Below are 20,009 nucleotides of genomic sequence, written 5' to 3' on the forward strand. Positions count from 1 at the left end.
GTTCAATTACACCTATTATCCTACAATCCTACAATTACACCTGCAATCCTTTAAACATAAACTATGGACAAAATCTGAGGCTACGACTGCATGCAGCTGCACCCTGTCTCCTCTCTGACAAGCCTAGGAAGTAAGGAGGTCCTTGTGACTCAACGAGAGCATCTCCTGCCTGCTCCCTGCACAGCTCTCCAGGGGTTCCTGCCGGTCTCGGGCCAGCTGTGACTGCAGCAAGGACGCCTGAAAGAGGCAGAAAGCCCAGCTCAGACAAGCCCACGTGGGCAGGAGCATCCGCAGCCCCACGGTACCGGCTGTGGGGGCAGACACAGCCTCCAACTCCAGCCCTCACCAACACTCTGCCCTTGGGGAAGGGGAAAGGAACAGGCTCCCACACTGCCCCTGAACGGAGCTCAGATGATCAACAAGTCCAGTTCATGGCTGGCAAACCCTTCCCTCATACAACCCTCAGCCACCACAGGTCGGGGAGAGAGAGTTCCGACAGGATTTAGGAACCCAGCTCTGATTCCCAAAGCACGCATTCTGGCCACTGACCCCTTTCTCCACAGGCTGTGCCTCAGCACGGGGGCTGCAGCTCCCCTGAGCTACTGGAGGACTCTTGTCTTTCAGAGGTTGATGCATTTTTCTGGTCAGACTGGGAGACAGGCAATGTAAAGTAGTCTGGGGGGAACACTCTCCAAAAAGTTCTGATTCTCCTCCCTTCATGTTCATCCTGCACCTTGGATGGGAGAAAGGGTCACAGAAACCTGTCAGCAAACATGGGGCAAAAGGACCTCTGGACATCAAGGCAAGGAGATCTCTGCTCACAGACCCTCAATTGCACCAGACAGCACTGGGGGCAAAGAGCTCTCGCTGGGGGCTGTGCAGGAGAGGCCAGTGTGTGTCCGGGGACACGGGGCCAGGGAGGGAGGCAGCGGAGTGAAGGTGCCTTTGTGAAAGCCATGGGCTGCCACAACAGAGAGAACAAACAAAGGGGTGTGCCCACAGCAGGGACAGGGAGAGGCAAGGAAACAAGCAGAGGACTCCAAAGCACTGCCTGGGCACACGAGTCATGATCCAGAGGAGCCTGAGGCTCTGCAGAGGCAGTGAAAGCCCACTTTACCTCAAAAGTTCTCCTGAGCTCACGCTTCTCTGGCTTGTCTTTTGCTGCTGCTGCAACCTGGTCCCGCACACATTCCACACCCCTCCTGGAGTGCTCAGACAGCCGCTTGCCCTCTGCTCCAACAGCCTGCTGGGTGTTCAGAGAGGAGATGATTCCCTTATTTCAAACACCACAAGAGCTGTCCCTCAGAAATCTCCATCTCGGGAAGCATCCTCGAAGCTCCAGCAGTGCAGCTGCTCTTCAGCCCTCGCTACAGAACTCTGCTCACTTCAGTCCATCACTCTGCTCACCTGCTCCATTCCTTTCTACACCAAATCCAACCCACACGTTGCCTGGGCACGGGAGAAGCAATTCCCCATGCCCAGCTTTTGGCCTGGAGCTGATTTGAATAACAGCTCCAGAGCTGCCTCAGTCGTTCCAGGCATGCCAGCAAACAATCTGGCAGCCAGTGGTCTCTGGCTGGAGCCAGGCAGACACACAAGGCTGCCTGCTGCAGCCCGGGCTGCTTTGCCCAAGCAGGCCTAGACTGACAGGGATCTAGAATCCCACCTCTTCATGGGAAACTTCATTGGAATCTTTGAGAGACGTTGCAGTGGACTGAAGATCAATGCCAGTGCCTACCTGGGGATGACTCTTTCCCTGCAGAAAGGCTGAGTGTTTCTTCAGAGCCTCTTTGGCAATTTTACACTTGGCCAGTGGAGCACACAGGACTTGAGCGTTTCCTCTGCCTTCCTTCAAAGCAGCAGCCCCATGCTCCAACTCCTCCTGTTTTCTTTCATTTTCAGCGTCCAATTGTTGCGTTGTTTCCTTTCTTGAAATTTCAAGTGTTTTCATTTCATTCTTCTTTTTCAGATCCCTCATCTGCTCCTCGTACAATTCCCGTTCACGCTGCCAAAACAGGGAGGTCACTCATTCCCTCTCTCGGTTTGCTTTTCATACCAGATCGGGACTCCTGCCACAGGCAGGCAAAGGCTGCCCCTCTCTCTCTGCCTCTCGGGATGCCTCAGACCTTTGCTGGGACCGCCCTTGACGCTGAGTCTTTCCCAGCTCACTCAGCCCATCCCAGCTCCCTTTCTGCCCTTCCCCGACCTCTTGCAGCTCCACTCGAGTGTTCCTTTGGGGAGCAGCTGCCAGAACTGCAGCCAGGATTCCAAGTCCACGCTAAGCAGGATTTAGGCAGTGCCATGAGGATGTGCTCTCCAGCAGGGAGAAAGGGAAGAGCAAACACCCCCAACATTTCATTCCCTGCAGCTGGGGTGACAGGAGTGGTTTTTGAGCTCTCCTGTGTAGAGTTTCCATGGCACCATCCCCGAGAGCCCCACTGCCCTCTCTTGGAGCAGCAATGGCCACATCAGTCTGTCATTCTCTGCTGCCACTCAGGACGAGTTCTCCCCTTGCAGGCACACGTCCTTATCTGCATCAGCACTTTGCTTTTCTCTCTTTTCTCCCCACTGGCTGCTCTCTGATGGCCAAGGCCAAACACCTTTCTATTAACAGCAAACTTGGCCTTCTCACCTCTCGTTCCAGGTCCAGGTATTTGAAATCTGGACGTGGGTTTGGACACGAGGAATTGCCCAGACCATGCAATGTCCATAGAGACAGTGTGGACATTGAGAACTAGAGGGCACAAAACTCCAGCATGGAGGAAAACCAGCAGCCTCAGCACTAACTGGCTTTGACATGACTACGACATCTTTTCCTCCTTATTCAGAAGAATGCAGTTTGAAAAGCTCAGCTGGAAAGAGGTGCTCCTTAGAACTATTAACACAAGGGCCAAACATAGCTAGGAAATGGCCCTTCATGGCATCTGCCGTTCTCACCAGCACATCCTTCCTTTCCTTCTCCAGGCTCTCCAGTTTCCTCTGCAGAGATGCCACCTCCTGACAAAGAGTCACACCCTCTTCCTTCAGGGCAATGGCCTCTTTCTCCAGGGCAGTTTCTCGAGAGGTCTTCTGGTGTTCTGCCCTCCACATCACTGCAGCAGGAAGGAGAAGGAGAATGAGAACAGCAAAGCAAAGGCAAACTGATGTGCATCCTGCAGGGACAACAGCACTGTCTTCTTGGCCTGCCTGTGTTTGCCAGCCCCTAAGGCCGCAAGGGCTTCCAAAGCTGACAGAAATGAAGGAGAAAAAAGCAGGAATCCAAGGGGCAAGGTTCAGAGGAATAGGAAAGTGTCTTTCCTCTTGGGCTTGTGCAGAGTGAGCAGTCCAAGAGAGACAAAGGAGCGGGGATGCCTGTGCAGCCCTGCTCCAGAGAGGCCAATAGCCTGGGGGCTCTGTCAGGGCCTGGAGTTGGGGGGAATCGAGCTGAGGCATCCAGCTACAGCTCCTCAGCACAGACACAGCACCTGAAAGGCACCACCTGTGCACGGGATCAGCCATAGCACAGCCAGATGGCACTGCCAGCCACGGCATCTTTCTCGAGAAAAAGCTTTCACTGGCACTGGATGGAGAAATCTCCTGCTGGTTGTTCTTCCCCTCTGCCATCTCTGGGCACTTTTCCTCTGCATGGCATCAGAGAGCCCTGCTGGCAAGACAGGATGGGGCAGTGGGTGCAAGAGGAGAAGCTCTACCTTGCTCACTTTCCTCCAACTCCTGCTGCAGCTCCTGGTTGCGAGCCTTCAGATGGTCTATCTGAGCCTGCACCTCCCTCAGCTCCAGCTCCAAAGTCTTACACTGCGTGGCCACGGCCTCTGCTCTTTCCTCAGAGCTCTGGAGCCTCACACGCAGCTCAGACCCCTCAGTTTCCAGCTCCTGCTTCTCCTGAGTAGGCTGGGGAGCCGCCTTCTCGATCACTGCTTCCAGCTCGGCCTGCATCTGGAAGATGGATGCACAGAGCCTCAGGGACAGGGCTGCTCCTGAGGCAGCAGAGCAGGCAGTAGAGCAAGCAACAAAGGAGAAATGACTTCAGGCAAAAAACCATGCCCAAAACAGAAGGCACAGAGCCAAGGATTCCAGTGGAAACAAGTGTCCTGAAAATAGGGAAAGGGAGCCAATGGGCATCCTTGAGGCTGCAGCTCTGAACACCGGCTGAACTGGCTGCGCTGGAAGTGCCCTCCCCAGCCTGCCATAGCCACGTCTGTGTGCCCACATTGCTCGGTGCCCAGCACAGGCACCAACTCCATCTGGGACAACACTGCTAACAGAGGGATGGAGAAGCTCCAAAGGAGTCTGCTGCTGCTTCTCCTCCCACATTTCCTGCTGGGACCTGGGAGAGAACGGAGGAAAACATCGGCAGCAGACACCAGATCCAGCCTTGGCCTGTGGGTGCAGCAGCACCCCGGGGCAGAACACGGCAGCAGTGGATGCTGCTGGGAGGGGAAAGCAGTTGGGGCCTCCAAGCCAAAGGTGATGATGTGTGTCCCTGGAGAAGAGGACGCCAGGGCACAGATTACCTGGGCGTTGAGCTTCAGCACTTGTCCTGTGCGGTTTGCACAGAGCTGCTCGGCCTCGCGAAGAGCAGAACGAAATTGAGACACCTGATTGTTCAGTGCCTGGTTCTTTTCTTCCAGTGTTCTGAGGCACAGGTTCTTTTCCTCCAGAGACAGAAGCAGCCTAAAAGGGAAGCATGCAACTCATTACTACACGGTATCACATTTTAGGAACTCTTAGGACTCGCACCACCTTGGGGAAAACTGCTCTGTCTGATGAGGTTTGTCTAAACAACGTGGCTGTTTGTTTGTTCCCCCTGCAGTCACAGCCCAGCATGTGCCCACTCTGCTTTTATTCATGAAAGAATGGGGAGTTCCTGCCTACATGTCCTACCTTCTTCTTGAGATGGGAATGTGAATATAGACCTAACAAAGTCTTGCCATGAAGAGATTAGGGGAGAGGAAGAGTTTTCTTCTGACTACCCAGGCTCCAAGGGGGAAAGGTTTGGTCAACATGGAAGAGACATTTCCTTGCCCCATCTTGTATGTCCAGGTAGGAGGAGCAGCACCCTACAGCCAGAGGATCTCGGGGAAGTTCCCTAAGATTTACCAGCACCCATCCTACTTCCAGCTGGAGAAACAAAGGCCGATAGCAGAAGTGGCAACAGAGCCTTGGAGCACAACCTGATGGAAGATGCAGAAACCTGCAGGCAAGCAAGAGGGCCCTGCCTTTTCTTTGTCTTCTTCTCGAAAGAAGAATCCTGTGGCACTGAAGACCGGCAGGACTTGGTCAGCTGGAGGGGCCCCGCTAACCTTGGTCTTGTCTCTTGCATTCTTTGCACAGTCAGTATTGCCTGTGACTCTGGAGGCTGGCAGGGACCCTGCTTGAGCCCCCCCAGGCACCTGGGGGCATTTTCTGAGGAACGATGCAACAGAGACATTCTTGGTTCTTGGGTGCCTTTGAGGGGAATCTGGCCTAGGTCAGCAATCAGGGCCCTGAGATGGTTCTGCCAAGCAAAGGCATCAGGATGCCAGGCTGCTCCAGATCCCAAAGGCTTCAAGTTACAGGACCCAAGGCGGAGCTGCTGGATGTGTCCAGCTCCTTACACTGCAGCTTGGGCAGTGTTAGCACACCCACCTCACAACAGAACACACCCCTAGAGGGAAAGAGCTACTCCAAAAGCCTTTGTCTTCAGAAAAACTCTAACTGAAGGCTTGAAAGAAAAGAAAATGAAACACAACATCCAGACAACCAGACGCGTCTGCACGGAGAGTTCAGAACTCTGCCACGTAGGAAATGCTGCCAGAGCCCCTGGCAGGTGCAAAGATGGCAAAGAGGGAATCCATTCCCACAAGGCAGAGTCCCACAGGCTTTCATTTACCTGGCTTTTTCCTTCTCTAGGGTGTTCAAGGAAGCCCAAAGTCCCGAATTTTGGCGTGCCACTTCTTCCCATTGACTCCTTTCCATCTCCAAGTTCTTCAGGTGCACTTGCAGCTCCTTGTTCTGATGTTCTGCCTCCTCCAGCGTCTTCTGGAGCTGCTCAACCTGCAACAGCTTCTGCCTTGACTGCTTCTGGGCCTCCCTCACATCTTGCCGGGCTCTCTGAACAATCGTTGCCTGGGACTCTCTGGAGGCTGCCAGCTGAGATGTCAACTCTCCCACCTCCAGTCAAACAGAACAAAGCAGTCAGAGGCTACAGCCACAGCCTGTCACTGTCAGCCACAGCAGAGGCTGTGAGAAAAGGCAAAGACCAACTTTCCATTTCTCCCTGTCCTCAGAGCACCAGATTCACAATGCATATGGACAACTTGTTTCAATCTCTACGTGGCCCACCAAGGGCACCTGAAAAAGCACCTCCCACACCATGGCCAGCAAGAAGAGGCCAGCAGGAATCCGTGCTGATGGTTGCTGGCCAACAGCCCAGAGGACTAGCCCAGCTGTCCAGGGCAGCAGCTGAGATTCAGCAGAGCACCGAGGGTCCTTCAGAGCAGCTGCCAAGGAGCCCAGAGCACGAGGCAGCCCCAGGGACCACCCCAGCAGCTGCTGCTCTGCCATGGAAAAGCAAGAAGGGCACAGACCCCCTGCTGGATGCTGCGGTGCCACTGCTCTTTCACTCACCTGCTTTTGTAGAGCCTCCCTCTGCTCAAGGAGGAGATTCATTTCCTCTTTGATGCCTCGTAGTTCTTCCTCGTGCCTCTTCTGCACTGCCTGGATCTCCCCCCGAGCTTCCTGCAGCTCAGCTTGCAGCTTTGCCTGGATGGTCTGGCAACAAAATGCAGAGCAACTTCCTGCGACCTGCCCTCAGGCTCAGCTTTTCCCACTTGCTCTCTCAAAATCCCATTCCTTCAGCGACTTCTTTTGGCTTCTCTACCCAGCTCTGCTTCCATTGTAAGCCTTGCTTCCCGGGCCTGAGCTCTGGAGCTTGCCAGGCTCTGTGCTGCCAGGGCCTGAAGCAGCCCTTGCCTCCTGACTCCCAGCACCTGCCTTTTGTGCCCTTGCCACTGCCCTGCACTCTGTTCCCTGCCTGCTCAGACTTACCTGCCCCTTCTCTTGCTGCTCTTTCACCTCCTGCCTGAGCTGCTGCACCTGCTGGCAGGCTTGGCTTAGCTGTCCCCGAGTTTGGAGCAGTGTCTCTGATAAAGAATTCTTCTCCTTCTGCTTTTCCAGCAGGACCTGCACAGAAGGAAAGAGCAGAGGGCTTGACACTTCCCCTGCAAACTCTGTGTGGCAAGAGGCAAAGACTGATGGGCTCACGCGCTCTCAGAGCACTCGGCTGCTGCTCCCCTGGGCAACTGTCTGCCCTGGGGGGGACACAGCTTCCCAGGAAGTGACTTAGAACACAGCCCAGGAGACATCTCTGGGTTGCTGTTCAGAAATACTCCAGGCGAGTCTTTAAAAAGATTTGTCTCTTGTCAGCGTTCCCGCTGCGCCCTCCCTGTGCCCACAAAAGAAAAGTCCTACAAACTCAGTTTGGCTATGGACACCGACCAGTACACACCAAAAGAGGACCCTTAAGAGAACAGTGAAGATCCTCCGAGGTAAGTCTTAGGAAAACAGAGCACAAGAGCAGCACAAAAATCCCAACGGAAAGCTGATGTTTCTGCCGGGCTTCCTGTGAGAGGGCTCATTCCTGGGCCCAAAGATAGCCCTGTTCACCTTTCACCTCCCCAAATTCAATGTAGAAGACATGGAGGGCATGCTCCACACAGCCCCATAGCCTGCCGTCTCCCACAGCTCCAGCCTTGCAAAAAAATCACACCAATTCTCCTTGCACAATCATTACCTCTCGCTTGGCATTTTCAAATCTAGTTTGTTCCTCTTGTCTTTGAGCCTGCAGGGTGGCAACTTTCTTCCTCATCTCAAACAGCACCTTCTGGTGCTCCTGCTCTCTCTCTGCCTTCTCTTTTCCCCATTGCTGCAGCGTCTCCTGTATGTCTGCATAGTGCCTTTCCTGCTCACTTGCCTGAGGAGGTTTGGAAAAATCTTCAAGTTGAAGTCCCCAGGCAAGCTTCTCGCTGAAAAACGTGAAGCTTCATCCCTCCCACAAACCCCAACCTGAAAAGACAACAGCACTGGCTCTCTGCTCTCCAGAAACCGTGTCCTGTCAGGGAATTTAAAAGGAGGCTCAGCAGGTGCAAGGATCCCAGAACCATGGAATCATTTCTGTTGGGAAAGACCTGCACAAGCATTGAGTCCAACCATTCAGAAAAGGAGGTGTCACCTTCTGGCACCCTGGTGCCCCAGTCACAAGGACTGAAGGACCGGGGCCTGTTCCATTTGCTTCCAGCCCAAAGCTAATCCCTCTGTCCACCGTGGGAGCACAGCAAGACAGGAACCGAGTTCCCACGCCTGCAGCCAGCAGCACTGTTGGCATCTGCTCCACGCTGGCATCTGCTCCGTGGCAGGTGGGACTCGGGGAAGATCCTGCCCTGGGCCGCCACGCTTTGGGTGGGCACTGCCCAAGCTGCTCTGGAACTCGCCTTACGCCCTCACGGAAGCCGTGGCTGCATTTACTGGCCCAGCACCATCCTGTGGGTCTTCACGCGCCTCCAAGTCCGAGCCGCCGCCTCTCCTGCCCGGCCCAGCAGCGGGAGGCCTCTGGCAGAGGACTGCTGCCCTTTCACACCCTCAGGCTCTGCTGGTGCTAAACCAGCCCCCAGGGCCGGCTTGGACAATTCAGAAGCGTATTGTCACCTACCAGGTCTTGCAGGAGCTTGTTTATTTCCACCTGCTGAGCAGTTCCCTGAAGCCTGAGGCTTTTGTGACACTGCTGCTCTGCCTGCAAGAGCTGTTGTGCTGTGTCTTCCTGCTCCTGCTTCCTGAGAGCTCTCTCTGCTTCCAGCTCACGTTGGAGGCACTTCACTTCTCCTGCAAACACGACCAACAGCAAGATTCAGAGTCTTTACTGCCTTTACTGACTCAGGCCCTTTCAGTGTCAGCGTAGGAGGGCCCTGCCTCCAGCGCCACCGCTCCTCAGAAGCCCTGCAGACAGAGGAGGCTTTACAGCAGCTTCTCTATCTAGGTGGGGCGGCACCACAAACAAAGCACACGAGGTTCTCACCTTGTAGCGCCTCCTTGGCCTGTGTGACTGTGAGCACTTGAGCCTCCAGATGGTTGCTGGTGATCTCCAGCTGGGATATCTGCTGCTGAGCAGCAAACAGGCTGGATTCCAGGCTCTCCTTCGCTGACCTACAGGTTGCAAATACGGAGAGACATGAGCTGCTCGCTCCTGACACTCCCGGGCAGTTATTCCAGGACAACGTGGCTCAAGATGCCCAGGCCTGAGAATGCAAAACGGGTCGCATGGAAACTTGTACAGAGAAGGCCCATTTGTGCCATTTCAGTAGCAAAGCAGGGCCCTCTGAGGGAGTGCCCAGGCCTTCCTTATGGCCTGGCACAGCACAGACAGCCCAGCCCAACGTGACCTCAACAGCCGAACCTTCAGCTGCTCTTCCTGACCTATGACCCTGGCTAGCTGTGCCCACACAGGCTGGGCCGAGGAGCAAAAGCCCAGCCTCTGCTCACAGCCCTTCTCTCATCAGCACTTCCAAGCTGCTCTGCAGGGGGACAGAACAGACTCTCGTCCTGGCTCACTCCTGACTTGTTAACTCTCTTCATCATGGACATAAAGGTACATAATTTTCCAGACACTCTGTATTTAAGAGACTTCAGAACTACTTTGCATGATACAGTAAAATCTCATGGTCATGGCAGCACTTGTAAAAATTCAGAACACCATGTTGTCTGAACAACAACTACCTGAATGCAGAGACTGCAGTTTAAGCTCCTGCACGGTCAAGGAATAGACTTGCCACCTTTCTTTTAGTGTTGCCAGCTAAGCAGGCAGTAGCCCAAGTCTTGTCCTTCTTTGGAGAGTGAGAGGGACCATCCAAAAGGACCTTGGCAGGTTTGACAGGTGGGTGCCCATCAACACAGCAAGAATCCCCAGGGGCTGTCAACAATTCCAAAGAGGTTTCCCTGCTGCTCTCTAAGCAGCTCTAGGTCCTGCCTCACACTTCTCAAGAGTGTGCTTGGAAGCAGAAGGCCCTCAGCATTTTCAGCAGGAGCCTCTGGCTTCCCCCTGAATGGCAGCATGCTACTGCCAACATCCCAAGGTCAGAGCCTGGAGTTCTGAAGATGAAGCTTCAGTTCTGAAGATCAGGATTGTGTCAAGCTACTTAGGAAGGAAAGAGGGATGTTCAATGCCCAGAACAAGGAACTAAACCCAAGAGAAACTTGAGGTTTCACTCAACAGCTGCATGGTTTAAGTACTACTCAATTCAGGGCCGGGTGGCTTGCTTTTGACTTCCCACACGAGTGTGCTTGGCGGCACAAACAGGAGCCCAAGGCTCACAACAGCTTTGCTGGCTTTAGATGTCAGAAAAATAACCTTCACATTGTGGCATATTTCTTTTTCTTGAGACTTCCATTTTCTGTCCATGCAAGGTAAAAGCATCCGGAAAGGGTCTCCTCCCTGCCTTTACCTGGTCTCTGCCAGCTGCTTGGAAAGGTCTTGTTGGTGACGCTCCATGGCTGCCAGTCGGCCCTCAAGGGCAGCCTTCTCCCGGCCCAGCAGCTCCTTCTCTCTGCACACCTGGGCCAGTGCGTGCCCTTGGCCAGAGGGCTCCTGGTGCAGCTGCTCCAGAGCCCTGCTCAATGACTCTTGCTCCTGGGAAACCTGGAAGCAGGACAAGGTACAGCTCGAGCCCTTCCTCAGGAGCCCTGTGCAGAGCCAGCCAGTGCCACCTCGCAGGCAGCCAGAGGACAGGGAGCTCCTGTGCTCTGGGCTCAAAGTTTCACAGCATCTGCCCTCTGCAGCTCCGATACCCTGGGCTGCCAAAAGCCTCTGGCACTGTTACCTTGGAAGTGCTGTGTCAGGCCCTGCTGGCTTGCCTGGCACCAGATTGCTCCTTCCCAACAAACATCCCTGCCCCAAATTCTGTGTTGTCACCCAAAAATACTGCATCTTCCACAACTGCCAATACACTTGACTCTAAGCACCAGCAGTGCAGCTGCTGTTCAGCCCTCGCTACAGAGCTCTGCTCACTTCAGTCCATCACTGCTCACCCCCACGTGTTGCCTCCCCTTGCCTGGGCAAGGGAGAAGCAGATCCCCATGCCCGGCTTTTGGCCTGGAGCTGATCTGAACAGCAAGCTCCTGCACAGCCAGCCCAGGGACAGGGAGCAAACTCTCCTTCTCCCAAACTTCAGAGCATTCCACATGGGAGCAGAGCACAATGTGGGCAACGAAGCCCACGGGGAGAATGAGCCTTCAAGCACTGCTGAGGCCATGAAACTCCTCCAACTCTTCTTTCCTGACACCACGGGCTTGTGGCTGCTGGGCTGGCTGGCAGCAGAGAGCCAGCTGCTCCCACCTCCTGCTGGCTCTGAAGCGGGTGCAGCCACAGCAGCTCCAGCACGGTGCCCTCTGTCTGCTCTGGAGCAGAGGAGCTGCCAGCCCTGGGAGCAGCGCTCAGGGCTTGCCTGGCTTGGGGAAAAAAGCTCAGCTCACAGCTGCTACTCTGCTTTCTGAGGGACATGTGCCTTGCCAAGGGCTGTGTTCCTCCCACCAAGGAAGATGATGTTCTCACCTGTCCAGAAGTCGACCTGCTGTGCTGGGCAGACGGGGGAGCATCCACTCTAATGGTATCCGAGAGGTAAACTTTCCCAAAGATTCTCTGGACACTCCTCCCTTCAGGTTCCACCTGCAGGTTGGATGGGAGAAAGGGTCACAGAAACCTGTCAGCAACCATGGGGCAAAAGGACCTCTGGACATCAAGGCAAGGAGATCTCTGCTCACAGACCCTCAAATGCACCAGACAGCACTGGGGGCAAAGAGCTCTCGCTGGGGGCTGTGCAGGAGAGGCCAGTGTGTGTCCGGGGACACGGGGCCAGGGAGGGAGGCAGCGGAGTGAAGGTGCCTTTGTGAAAGCCATGGGCTGCCACAACAGAGAGAACAAACAAAGGGGTGTGCCCACAGCAGGGACAGGGAGAGGCAAGGAAACAAGCAGAGGACTCCAAAGCACTGCCTGGGCACACGAGTCATGATCCAGAGGAGCCTGAGGCTCTGCAGAGGCAGTGAAAGCCCACTTTACCTCAAAAGTTCTCCTGAGCTCACGCTTCTCTGGCTTGTCTTTTGCTGCTGCTGCAACCTGGTCCCGCACACATTCCACACCCCTCCTGGAGTGCTCAGACAGCCGCTTGCCCTCTGCTCCAACAGCCTGCTGGGTGTTCAGAGAGGAGATGATTCCCTTATTTCAAACACCACAAGAGCTGTCCCTCAGAAATCTCCATCTCGGGAAGCGTCCTCGAAGCTCCAGCAGTGCAGCTGCTCTTCAGCCCTCGCTACAGAACTCTGCTCACTTCAGTCCATCACTCTGCTCACCTGCTCCATTCCTTTCCACACCAAATCCAACCCACACATGTTGCCTCCCCTTGCCTGGGCACGGGAGAAGCAATTCCCCATGCCCAGCTTTTGGCCTGGAGCTGATTTGAACAGCAGCTCCAGAGCTGCCTCAGTCATTCCAGGCATGCCAGCAAACAATCTGGCAGCCAATGGTCTCTGGCTGGAGCCAGGCAGACAAACAAGGCTGCCTGCTGCAGCCCGGGCTGCTTTGCCCAAGCAGGCCTAGACTGACAGGGATTTAGAATCCCACCTCTTCATGGGAAACTTCATTGGAATCTTTGAGAGACGTTGCAGTGGACTGAAGATCAGTGCCAGTGCCTACCTGGAGACAAAGCCTTTCCTTCAAGATGTCCAAGTCTTTCTTCAGAGCCCCTTTGGAAATTTCACTCTTGGTCAGTGCAACACTCAGGACTTGAGCGGTCTCTTGCCATTCCTTCAAAGCAGCAGCCCCATGCTCCAACTTTTCCTGCTTGGCTTCCCTCTCCATTTCCAGTTGTTGGGTGTTTTCCTTGACACTTCGCATCTCCGGTGTTTTCATTTCATTCTTCTTTTTCAGATCTCTCATCTGCTCCTCGTACAATTCCCGTTCACGCTGCCAAAACAGGGAGGTCACTCATTCCCTCTCTTGGTTTGCTTTTCATACCAGATCGGGACTCCTGCCACAGGCAGGCAAAGGCTGCCCCTCTCTCTCTGCCTCTCGGGATGCCTCAGACCTTTGCTGGGACCGCCCTTGACGCTGAGTCTTTCCCAGCTCACTCAGCCCATCCCAGCTCCCTTTCTGCCCTTCCCCGACCTCTTGCAGCTCCACTCGAGTGTTCCTTTGGGGAACAGCTGCCAGAACTGCAGCCAGGATTCCAAGTCCACGCTAAGCAGGATTTAGGTGGTGCCATGAGGATGTGCTCTCCAGCAGGGAGAAAGGGAAGAGCAAACACCCCCAACATTTCATTCCCTGCAGCTGGGGTGACAGGAGTGGTTTTTGAGCTCTCCTGTGTAGAGTTTCCATGGCACCCTCCCCGAGAGCCCCACTGCCCTCTCTTGGAGCAGCAATGGCCACATCAGTCTGTCATTCTCTGCTGCCACTCAGGACAAGTTCTCCCCTTGCAAGCACACGTCCTTATCTGCATCAGCACTTTGCTTTTCTCTCTTTTCTCCCCACTGGCTCTCTGATGGCCAAGGCCAAACACCTTTCTATTAACAGCAAACTTGGCCTTCTCATCCCTCGTTCCAGGTCCAGGTATTTGAAATCTGAATGTGGGTTTGGACATGAGGAATTGCCCAGACCATGCAATGTCCATAGAGACAGTGTGGACATTGAGAACTAGAGGGCACAAAACTCCAGCATGGAGGAAAACCAGCAGCCTCAGCACTAACTGGCTTTGACATGACTACGACATCTTTTCCTCCTTATTCAGAAGAATGCAGTTTGAAAAACTCAGCTGGAAAGAGGTGCTCCTTAGAACTATTAACACAAGGGCCAAACATAGCTAGGAAATGGCCCTTCATGGCATCTGCCGTTCTCACCAGCACATCCTTCCTTTCCTTCTCCAGGCTCTCCAGTTTCCTCTGCAGAGATGCCACCTCCTGACAAAGAGTCACACCCTCTTCCTTCAGGGCAATGGCCTCTTTCTCCAGGGCAGTTTCTCGAGAGGTCTTCTGGTGTTCTGCCCTCCACATCGCTGCAGCAGGAAGGAGAAGGAGAATGAGAACAGCAAAGCAAAGGCAAACTGATGTGCATCCTGCAGGGACAACAGCACTGTCTTCTTGGCCTGCCTGTGTTTGCCAGCCCCTAAGGCCGCAAGGGCTTCCAAAGCTGACAGAAATGAAGGAGAAAAAAGCAGGAATCCAAGGGGCAAGGTTCAGAGGAATAGGAAAGTGTCTTTCCTCTTGGGCTTGTGCAGAGTGAGCAGTCCAAGAGAGACAAAGGAGCGGGGATGCCTGTGCAGCCCTGCTCCAGAGAGGCCAATAGCCTGGGGGCTCTGTCAGGGCCTGGAGTTGGGGGGAATCGAGCTGAGGCATCCAGCTACAGCTCCTCAGCACAGACACAGCACCTGAAAGGCACCACCTGTGCATGGGATCAGCCATAGCACAGCCAGATGGCACTGCCAGCCACGGCATCTTTCTCGAGAAAAAGCTTTCACTGGCACTGGATGGAGAAATCTCCTGCTGGTTGTTCTTCCCCTCTGCCATCTCTGGGCACTGCCCTTTTCCTCTGTGTGGCATCAGAGATCCCTGCTGGGACAGGATGGGGCAGCGGGTGGGAGAGGTGAAGCTGTACCTGCTTGAATTTCTTCCAACTGTTTCAGCAGCTCCTGATTGCTGGCTCTGAGATTGTCCCTCTCAGCCTGCCCCATGCCCAGCTCCAGCTCCAAGGCCTGTATCTTCTTCCTTGCATCATTCTGGAAGAGGCAAGAGGAACAGAATCACCTGTCAGTTCCACTGCTGGCAGGAGACAAATGGCTACAAACACTAAAGCAGAAATAGCCCAGGTGGGAGAGGGCAGCTGGACCGTACTGGTAGATGTGATCGTGATCCTCCTTCCTCCCCATGCTAGTGAGACAACCCCCCTACAAGAACTTCCACCCATCCTGGCCTTGGCACTCTGCTTGTCCAGCAGCCCAGCAGCAGGACAGGATTTCTGGGTGCATATTACCAGATCTTTCTGGGAATGCTCCAGGTGCTGCTGCAGGTCTTGCAGAGCTGCTGACACTCTGTCCACTGTGAGCTCTGCGGGGACATCCCCATCCTGAGAAGCACTTAGGCCCAAGACATGACCCTTTTCTGAAAAGAGAAGACATTCTGTTTCAAGATTTAATCCAACAGTCTCCAACAAACAAGGCCTCTTTCTACCTAGGAGGAGGTGCCTTTGTCATTGTCCTAGAGCTCGCCTTGCAGCAGGATGTGTGTCACAGGCTGACGTTATTTTGATGACCACTAATGTCAGCACTGCCCCAAAGACAACTGCATGGGCCCTGTGGCTTGACAGGACTTGGGCCCTTCTCCCTTCTGACTCTAATCACTTCTCTACAAACAAACATGGACTTGTGTCTCTGCAGGGAGACAAGACTTCCCAAGGCCTGAGTCAGCCTGAACTGACAGGGTGAGTGTGTCATACCAGGATGACCAGGAACCACCCCCTCGCTCCACCTGCTCTCCCAGCCTCCCACACTTGCCTGAGCTCCAGGTGACCAAGTCTCTGCTATCCCTGATCACGTGGTGGAGAACCAGGAGCAGTTTGTCCAGCTGGGATTGAGTTTCCTGGTGAGCACCACTGGCCTGCTGACACTTTGTGGCCAAGGCCTCTGCTCTGTTCTCAGAGCTCTGGAGCTTCCTACGCAGCTCAGACACCTCAGCCTCCAGCACCTGCACAGAGTCCCTCAAGCTCCGTTCTCCTGCTCGGGACTCCTCCAGCTCCTGCAGCAGCTGCTTCTCTCGAGTTGCCTGGGTAGCCTCCATCTCCAGCACTGCCTTCTGCAGGGCCCGCATCTGGAAGATGGATGCACAGAGCCTCAGGGACAGGGCTGCTCCTGAGGCAGCAGAGCAGGCAGTAGAGCAAGTAACAAAGGAGAAATGACTTCAGGCAAAAAAACATGCCCAAAACAGAAGGCACAGAGCCAAGGATTCCAATGGAAACAAGTGTCCTGAAAATAGGGAAAGGGAGCCAATGGGCATCCTTGAGGCTGCAGCTCTGAACACCGGCTGAACTGGCTGCGCTGGAAGTGCCCTCCCCAGCCTGCCATAGCCACGTCTGTGTGCCCACATTGCTCGGTGCCCAGCACAGGCACCAACTCCATCTGGGACAACACTGCTAACAGAGGGATGGAGAAGCTCCAAAGGAGTCTGCTGCTGCTTCTCCTCCCACATTTCCTGCTGGGACCTGGGAGAGAACGGAGGAAAACATCGGCAGCAGACACCAGATCCAGCCTTGGCCTGTGGGTGCAGCAGCACCCCGGGGCAGAACACGGCAACAGTGGATGCTGCTGGGAGGAGAAAGCAGTTGGGGCCTCCAAGCCAAAGGTGATGATGTGTGTCCCTGGAGAAGAGGACGCCAGGGCACAGATTACCTGGGCGTTGAGCTTCAGCACTTGTCCTGTGCGGTTTGCACAGAGCTGCTCGGCCTCGCGAAGAGCAGAACGAAATTGAGACACCTGATTGTTCAGTGCCTGGTTCTTTTCTTCCAGTGTTCTGAGGCACAGGTTCTTTTCCTCCAGAGACAGAAGCAGCCTAAAAGGGAAGCATGCAACTCATTACTACACGGTATCACATTTTAGGAACTCTTAGGACTCGCACCACCTTGGGGAAAACTGCTCTGTCTGATGAGGTTTGTCTAAACAACGTGGCTGTTTGTTTGTTCCCCCTGCAGTCACAGCCCAGCATGTGCCCACTCTGCTTTTATTCATGAAAGAATGGGGAGTTCCTGCCTACATGTCCTACCTTCTTCTTGAGATGGGAATGTGAATATAGACCTAACAAAGTCTTGCCATGAAGAGATTAGGGGAGAGGAAGAGTTTTCTTCTGACTACCCAGGCTCCAAGGGGGAAAGGTTTGGTCAACATGGAAGAGACATTTCCTTGCCCCATCTTGTATGTCCAGGTAGGAGGAGCAGCACCCTACAGCCAGAGGATCTCGGGGAAGTTCCCTAAGATTTACCAGCACCCATCCTACTTCCAGCTGGAGAAACAAAGGCCGATAGCAGAAGTGGCAACAGAGCCTTGGAGCACAACCTGATGGAAGATGCAGAAACCTGCAGGCAAGCAAGAGGGCCCTGCCCTTTCTTTGTCTTCTTCTCGAAAGAAGAATCCTGTGGCACTGAAGACCGGCAGGACTTGGTCAGCTGGAGGGGCCCCGCTAACCTTGGTCTTGTCTCTTGCATTCTTTGCACAGTCAGTATTGCCTGTGACTCTGGAGGCTGGCAGGGACCCTGCTTGAGCCCCCCCAGGCACCTGGGGGCATTTTCTGAGGAACGATGCAACAGAGACATTCTTGGTTCTTGGGTGCCTTTGAGGGGAATCTGGCCTAGGTCAGCAATCAGGGCCTTGAGATGGTTCTGCCAAGCAAAGGCATCAGGATGCCAGGCTGCTCCAGATCCCAAAGGCTTCAAGTTACAGGACCCAAGGCGGAGCTGCTGGATGTGTCCAGCTCCTTACACTGCAGCTTGGGCAGTGTTAGCACACCCACCTCACAACAGAACACACCCCTAGAGGGAAAGAGCTACTCCAAAAGCCTTTGTCTTCAGAAAAACTCTAACTGAAGGCTTGAAAGAAAAGAAAATGAAACACAACATCCAGACAACCAGACGCGTCTGCACGGAGAGTTCAGAACTCTGCCACGTAGGAAATGCTGCCAGAGCCCCTGGCAGGTGCAAAGATGGCAAAGAGGGAATCCATTCCCACAAGGCAGAGTCCCACAGGCTTTCATTTACCTGGCTTTTTCCTTCTCTAGGGTGTTCAAGGAAGCCCAAAGTCCCGAATTTTGGCGTGCCACTTCTTCCCATTGACTCCTTTCCATCTCCAAGTTCTTCAGGTGCACTTGCAGCTCCTTGTTCTGATGTTCTGCCTCCTCCAGCGTCTTCTGGAGCTGCTCAACCTGCAACAGCTTCTGCCTTGACTGCTTCTGGGCCTCCCTCACATCTTGCCGGGCTCTCTGAACAATCGTTGCCTGGGACTCTCTGGAGGCTGCCAGCTGAGATGTCAACTCTCCCACCTCCAGTCAAACAGAACAAAGCAGTCAGAGGCTACAGCCACAGCCTGTCACTGTCAGCCACAGCAGAGGCTGTGAGAAAAGGCAAAGGCCAACTTTCCATTTCTCCCTGTCCTCAGAGCACCAGATTCACAATGCATACGGACAACTTGTTTCAATCTCTACGTGGCCCACCAAGGGCACCTGAAAAAGCACCTCCCACACCATGGCCAGCAAGAAGAGGCCAGCAGGAATCCGTGCTGATGGTTGCTGGCCAACAGCCCAGAGGACTAGCCCAGCTGTCCAGGGCAGCAGCTGAGATTCAGCAGAGCACCGAGGGTCCTTCAGAGCAGCTGCCAAGGAGCCCAGAGCACGAGGCAGCCCCAGGGACCACCCCAGCAGCTGCTGCTCTGCCATGGAAAAGCAAGAAGGGCACAGACCCCCTGCTGGATGCTGCGGTGCCACTGCTCTTTCACTCACCTGCTTTTGTAGAGCCTCCCTCTGCTCAAGGAGGAGATTCATTTCCTCTTTGATGCCTCGTAGTTCTTCCTCGTGCCTCTTCTGCGCTGCCTGGATCTCCCCCCGAGCTTCCTGCAGCTCAGCTTGCAGCTTTGCCTGGATGGTCTGGCAACAAAATGCAGAGCAACTTCCTGCGACCTGCCCTCAGGCTCAGCTTTTCCCACTTGCTCTCTCAAAATCCCATTCCTTCAGCGACTTCTTTTGGCTTCTCTACCCAGCTCTGCTTCCATTGTAAGCCTTGCTTCCCGGGCCTGAGCTCTGGAGCTTGCCAGGCTCTGTGCTGCCAGGGCCTGAAGCAGCCCTTGCCTCCTGACTCCCAGCACCTGCCTTTTGTGCCCTTGCCACTGCCCTGCACTCTGTTCCCTGCCTGCTCAGACTTACCTGCCCCTTCTCTTGCTGCTCTTTCACCTCCTGCCTGAGCTGCTGCACCTGCTGGCAGGCTTGGCTTAGCTGTCCCCGAGTTTGGAGCAGTGTCTCTGATAAAGAATTCTTCTCCTTCTGCTTTTCCAGCAGGACCTGCACAGAAGGAAAGAGCAGAGGGCTTGACACTTCCCCTGCAAACTCTGTGTGGCAAGAGGCAAAGACTGATGGGCTCACGCGCTCTCAGAGCACTCGGCTGCTGCTCCCCTGGGCCACTGTCTGCCCTGGGGGGGACACAGCTTCCCAGAGAGTGACTAAGAACACAGCCCAGGAGACATCTCTGGGTTGCTGTTCAGAAATACTCCAGGCGAGTCTTTAAAAAGATTTGTCTCTTGTCAGCGTTCCCGCTGCGCCCTCCCTGTGCCCACAAAAGAAAAGTCCTACAAACTCAGTTTGGCTATGGACACCGACCAGTACACACCAAAAGAGGACCCTTAAGAGAACAGTGAAGATCCTCCGAGGTAAGTCTTAGGAAAACAGAGCACAAGAGCAGCACAAAAATCCCAACGGAAAGCTGATGTTTCTGCCGGGCTTCCTGTGAGAGGGCTCATTCCTGGGCCCAAAGATAGCCCTGTTCACCTTTCACCTCCCCAAATTCAATGTAGAAGACATGGAGGGCATGCTCCACACAGCCCCATAGCCTGCCATCTCCCACAGCTCCAGCCTTGCAAAAAATCACACCAATTCTCTTTGTAAACTCCCTTACCAACAAAATGTCTATCAGGATCTATTCCAGTGCTGGACATTTTCAGGATGGTTGAGGAAAGCAATTTTGCTTGCTGAAGCAAGTGAAAATTCACAGGGTTTCTCCTTCTCGGACAAAACCCACATCAAAGTGTCCCCTCCTCCAGTGTGCAAAGCAGCTCTCTGCAACGAGGGCATGCCTGGCAGGGAAACGGCTCTTGTGGTGAGCAGTCCTTTAGTGACTGATGGCAGTCTGGCTGATGTGGCCAAAGCAGACTCTCTTTGTGGAGCAGTTCACACCAACAATACCATTTACT

The 20,009-nt window shown here is 54.3% G+C and overlaps 1 protein-coding gene across 1 annotated transcript in view; it reads right to left on the reverse strand.

Annotated features, from left to right (window-relative positions):
- Positions 1–20,009, reverse strand: part of LOC138120836 (centrosome-associated protein CEP250-like) — a 92,721-nt gene that overhangs the window by 35,075 nt on the left and 37,637 nt on the right. Inside the window, exons 14-22 of the mRNA XM_069033854.1 lie at positions 14,669–14,735; positions 13,915–14,069; positions 12,644–12,985; positions 10,473–10,666; positions 9,087–9,177; positions 6,607–6,735; positions 5,870–6,150; positions 4,512–4,671; positions 3,757–3,933 (exon numbers count right to left, since the gene is read on the reverse strand). Of these exons, the coding sequence (XP_068889955.1) occupies positions 3,757–3,933; positions 4,512–4,671; positions 5,870–6,150; positions 6,607–6,735; positions 9,087–9,177; positions 10,473–10,666; positions 12,644–12,985; positions 13,915–14,069; positions 14,669–14,735 (1,596 nt within the window). The remainder of the gene's footprint in view (positions 1–3,756; positions 3,934–4,511; positions 4,672–5,869; positions 6,151–6,606; positions 6,736–9,086; positions 9,178–10,472; positions 10,667–12,643; positions 12,986–13,914; positions 14,070–14,668; positions 14,736–20,009) is intronic.

Source organism: Aphelocoma coerulescens, chromosome 20 (genome assembly GCF_041296385.1).
Source record: "Aphelocoma coerulescens isolate FSJ_1873_10779 chromosome 20, UR_Acoe_1.0, whole genome shotgun sequence".
Classification (NCBI taxonomy): Eukaryota; Metazoa; Chordata; class Aves; order Passeriformes; family Corvidae; genus Aphelocoma; species Aphelocoma coerulescens.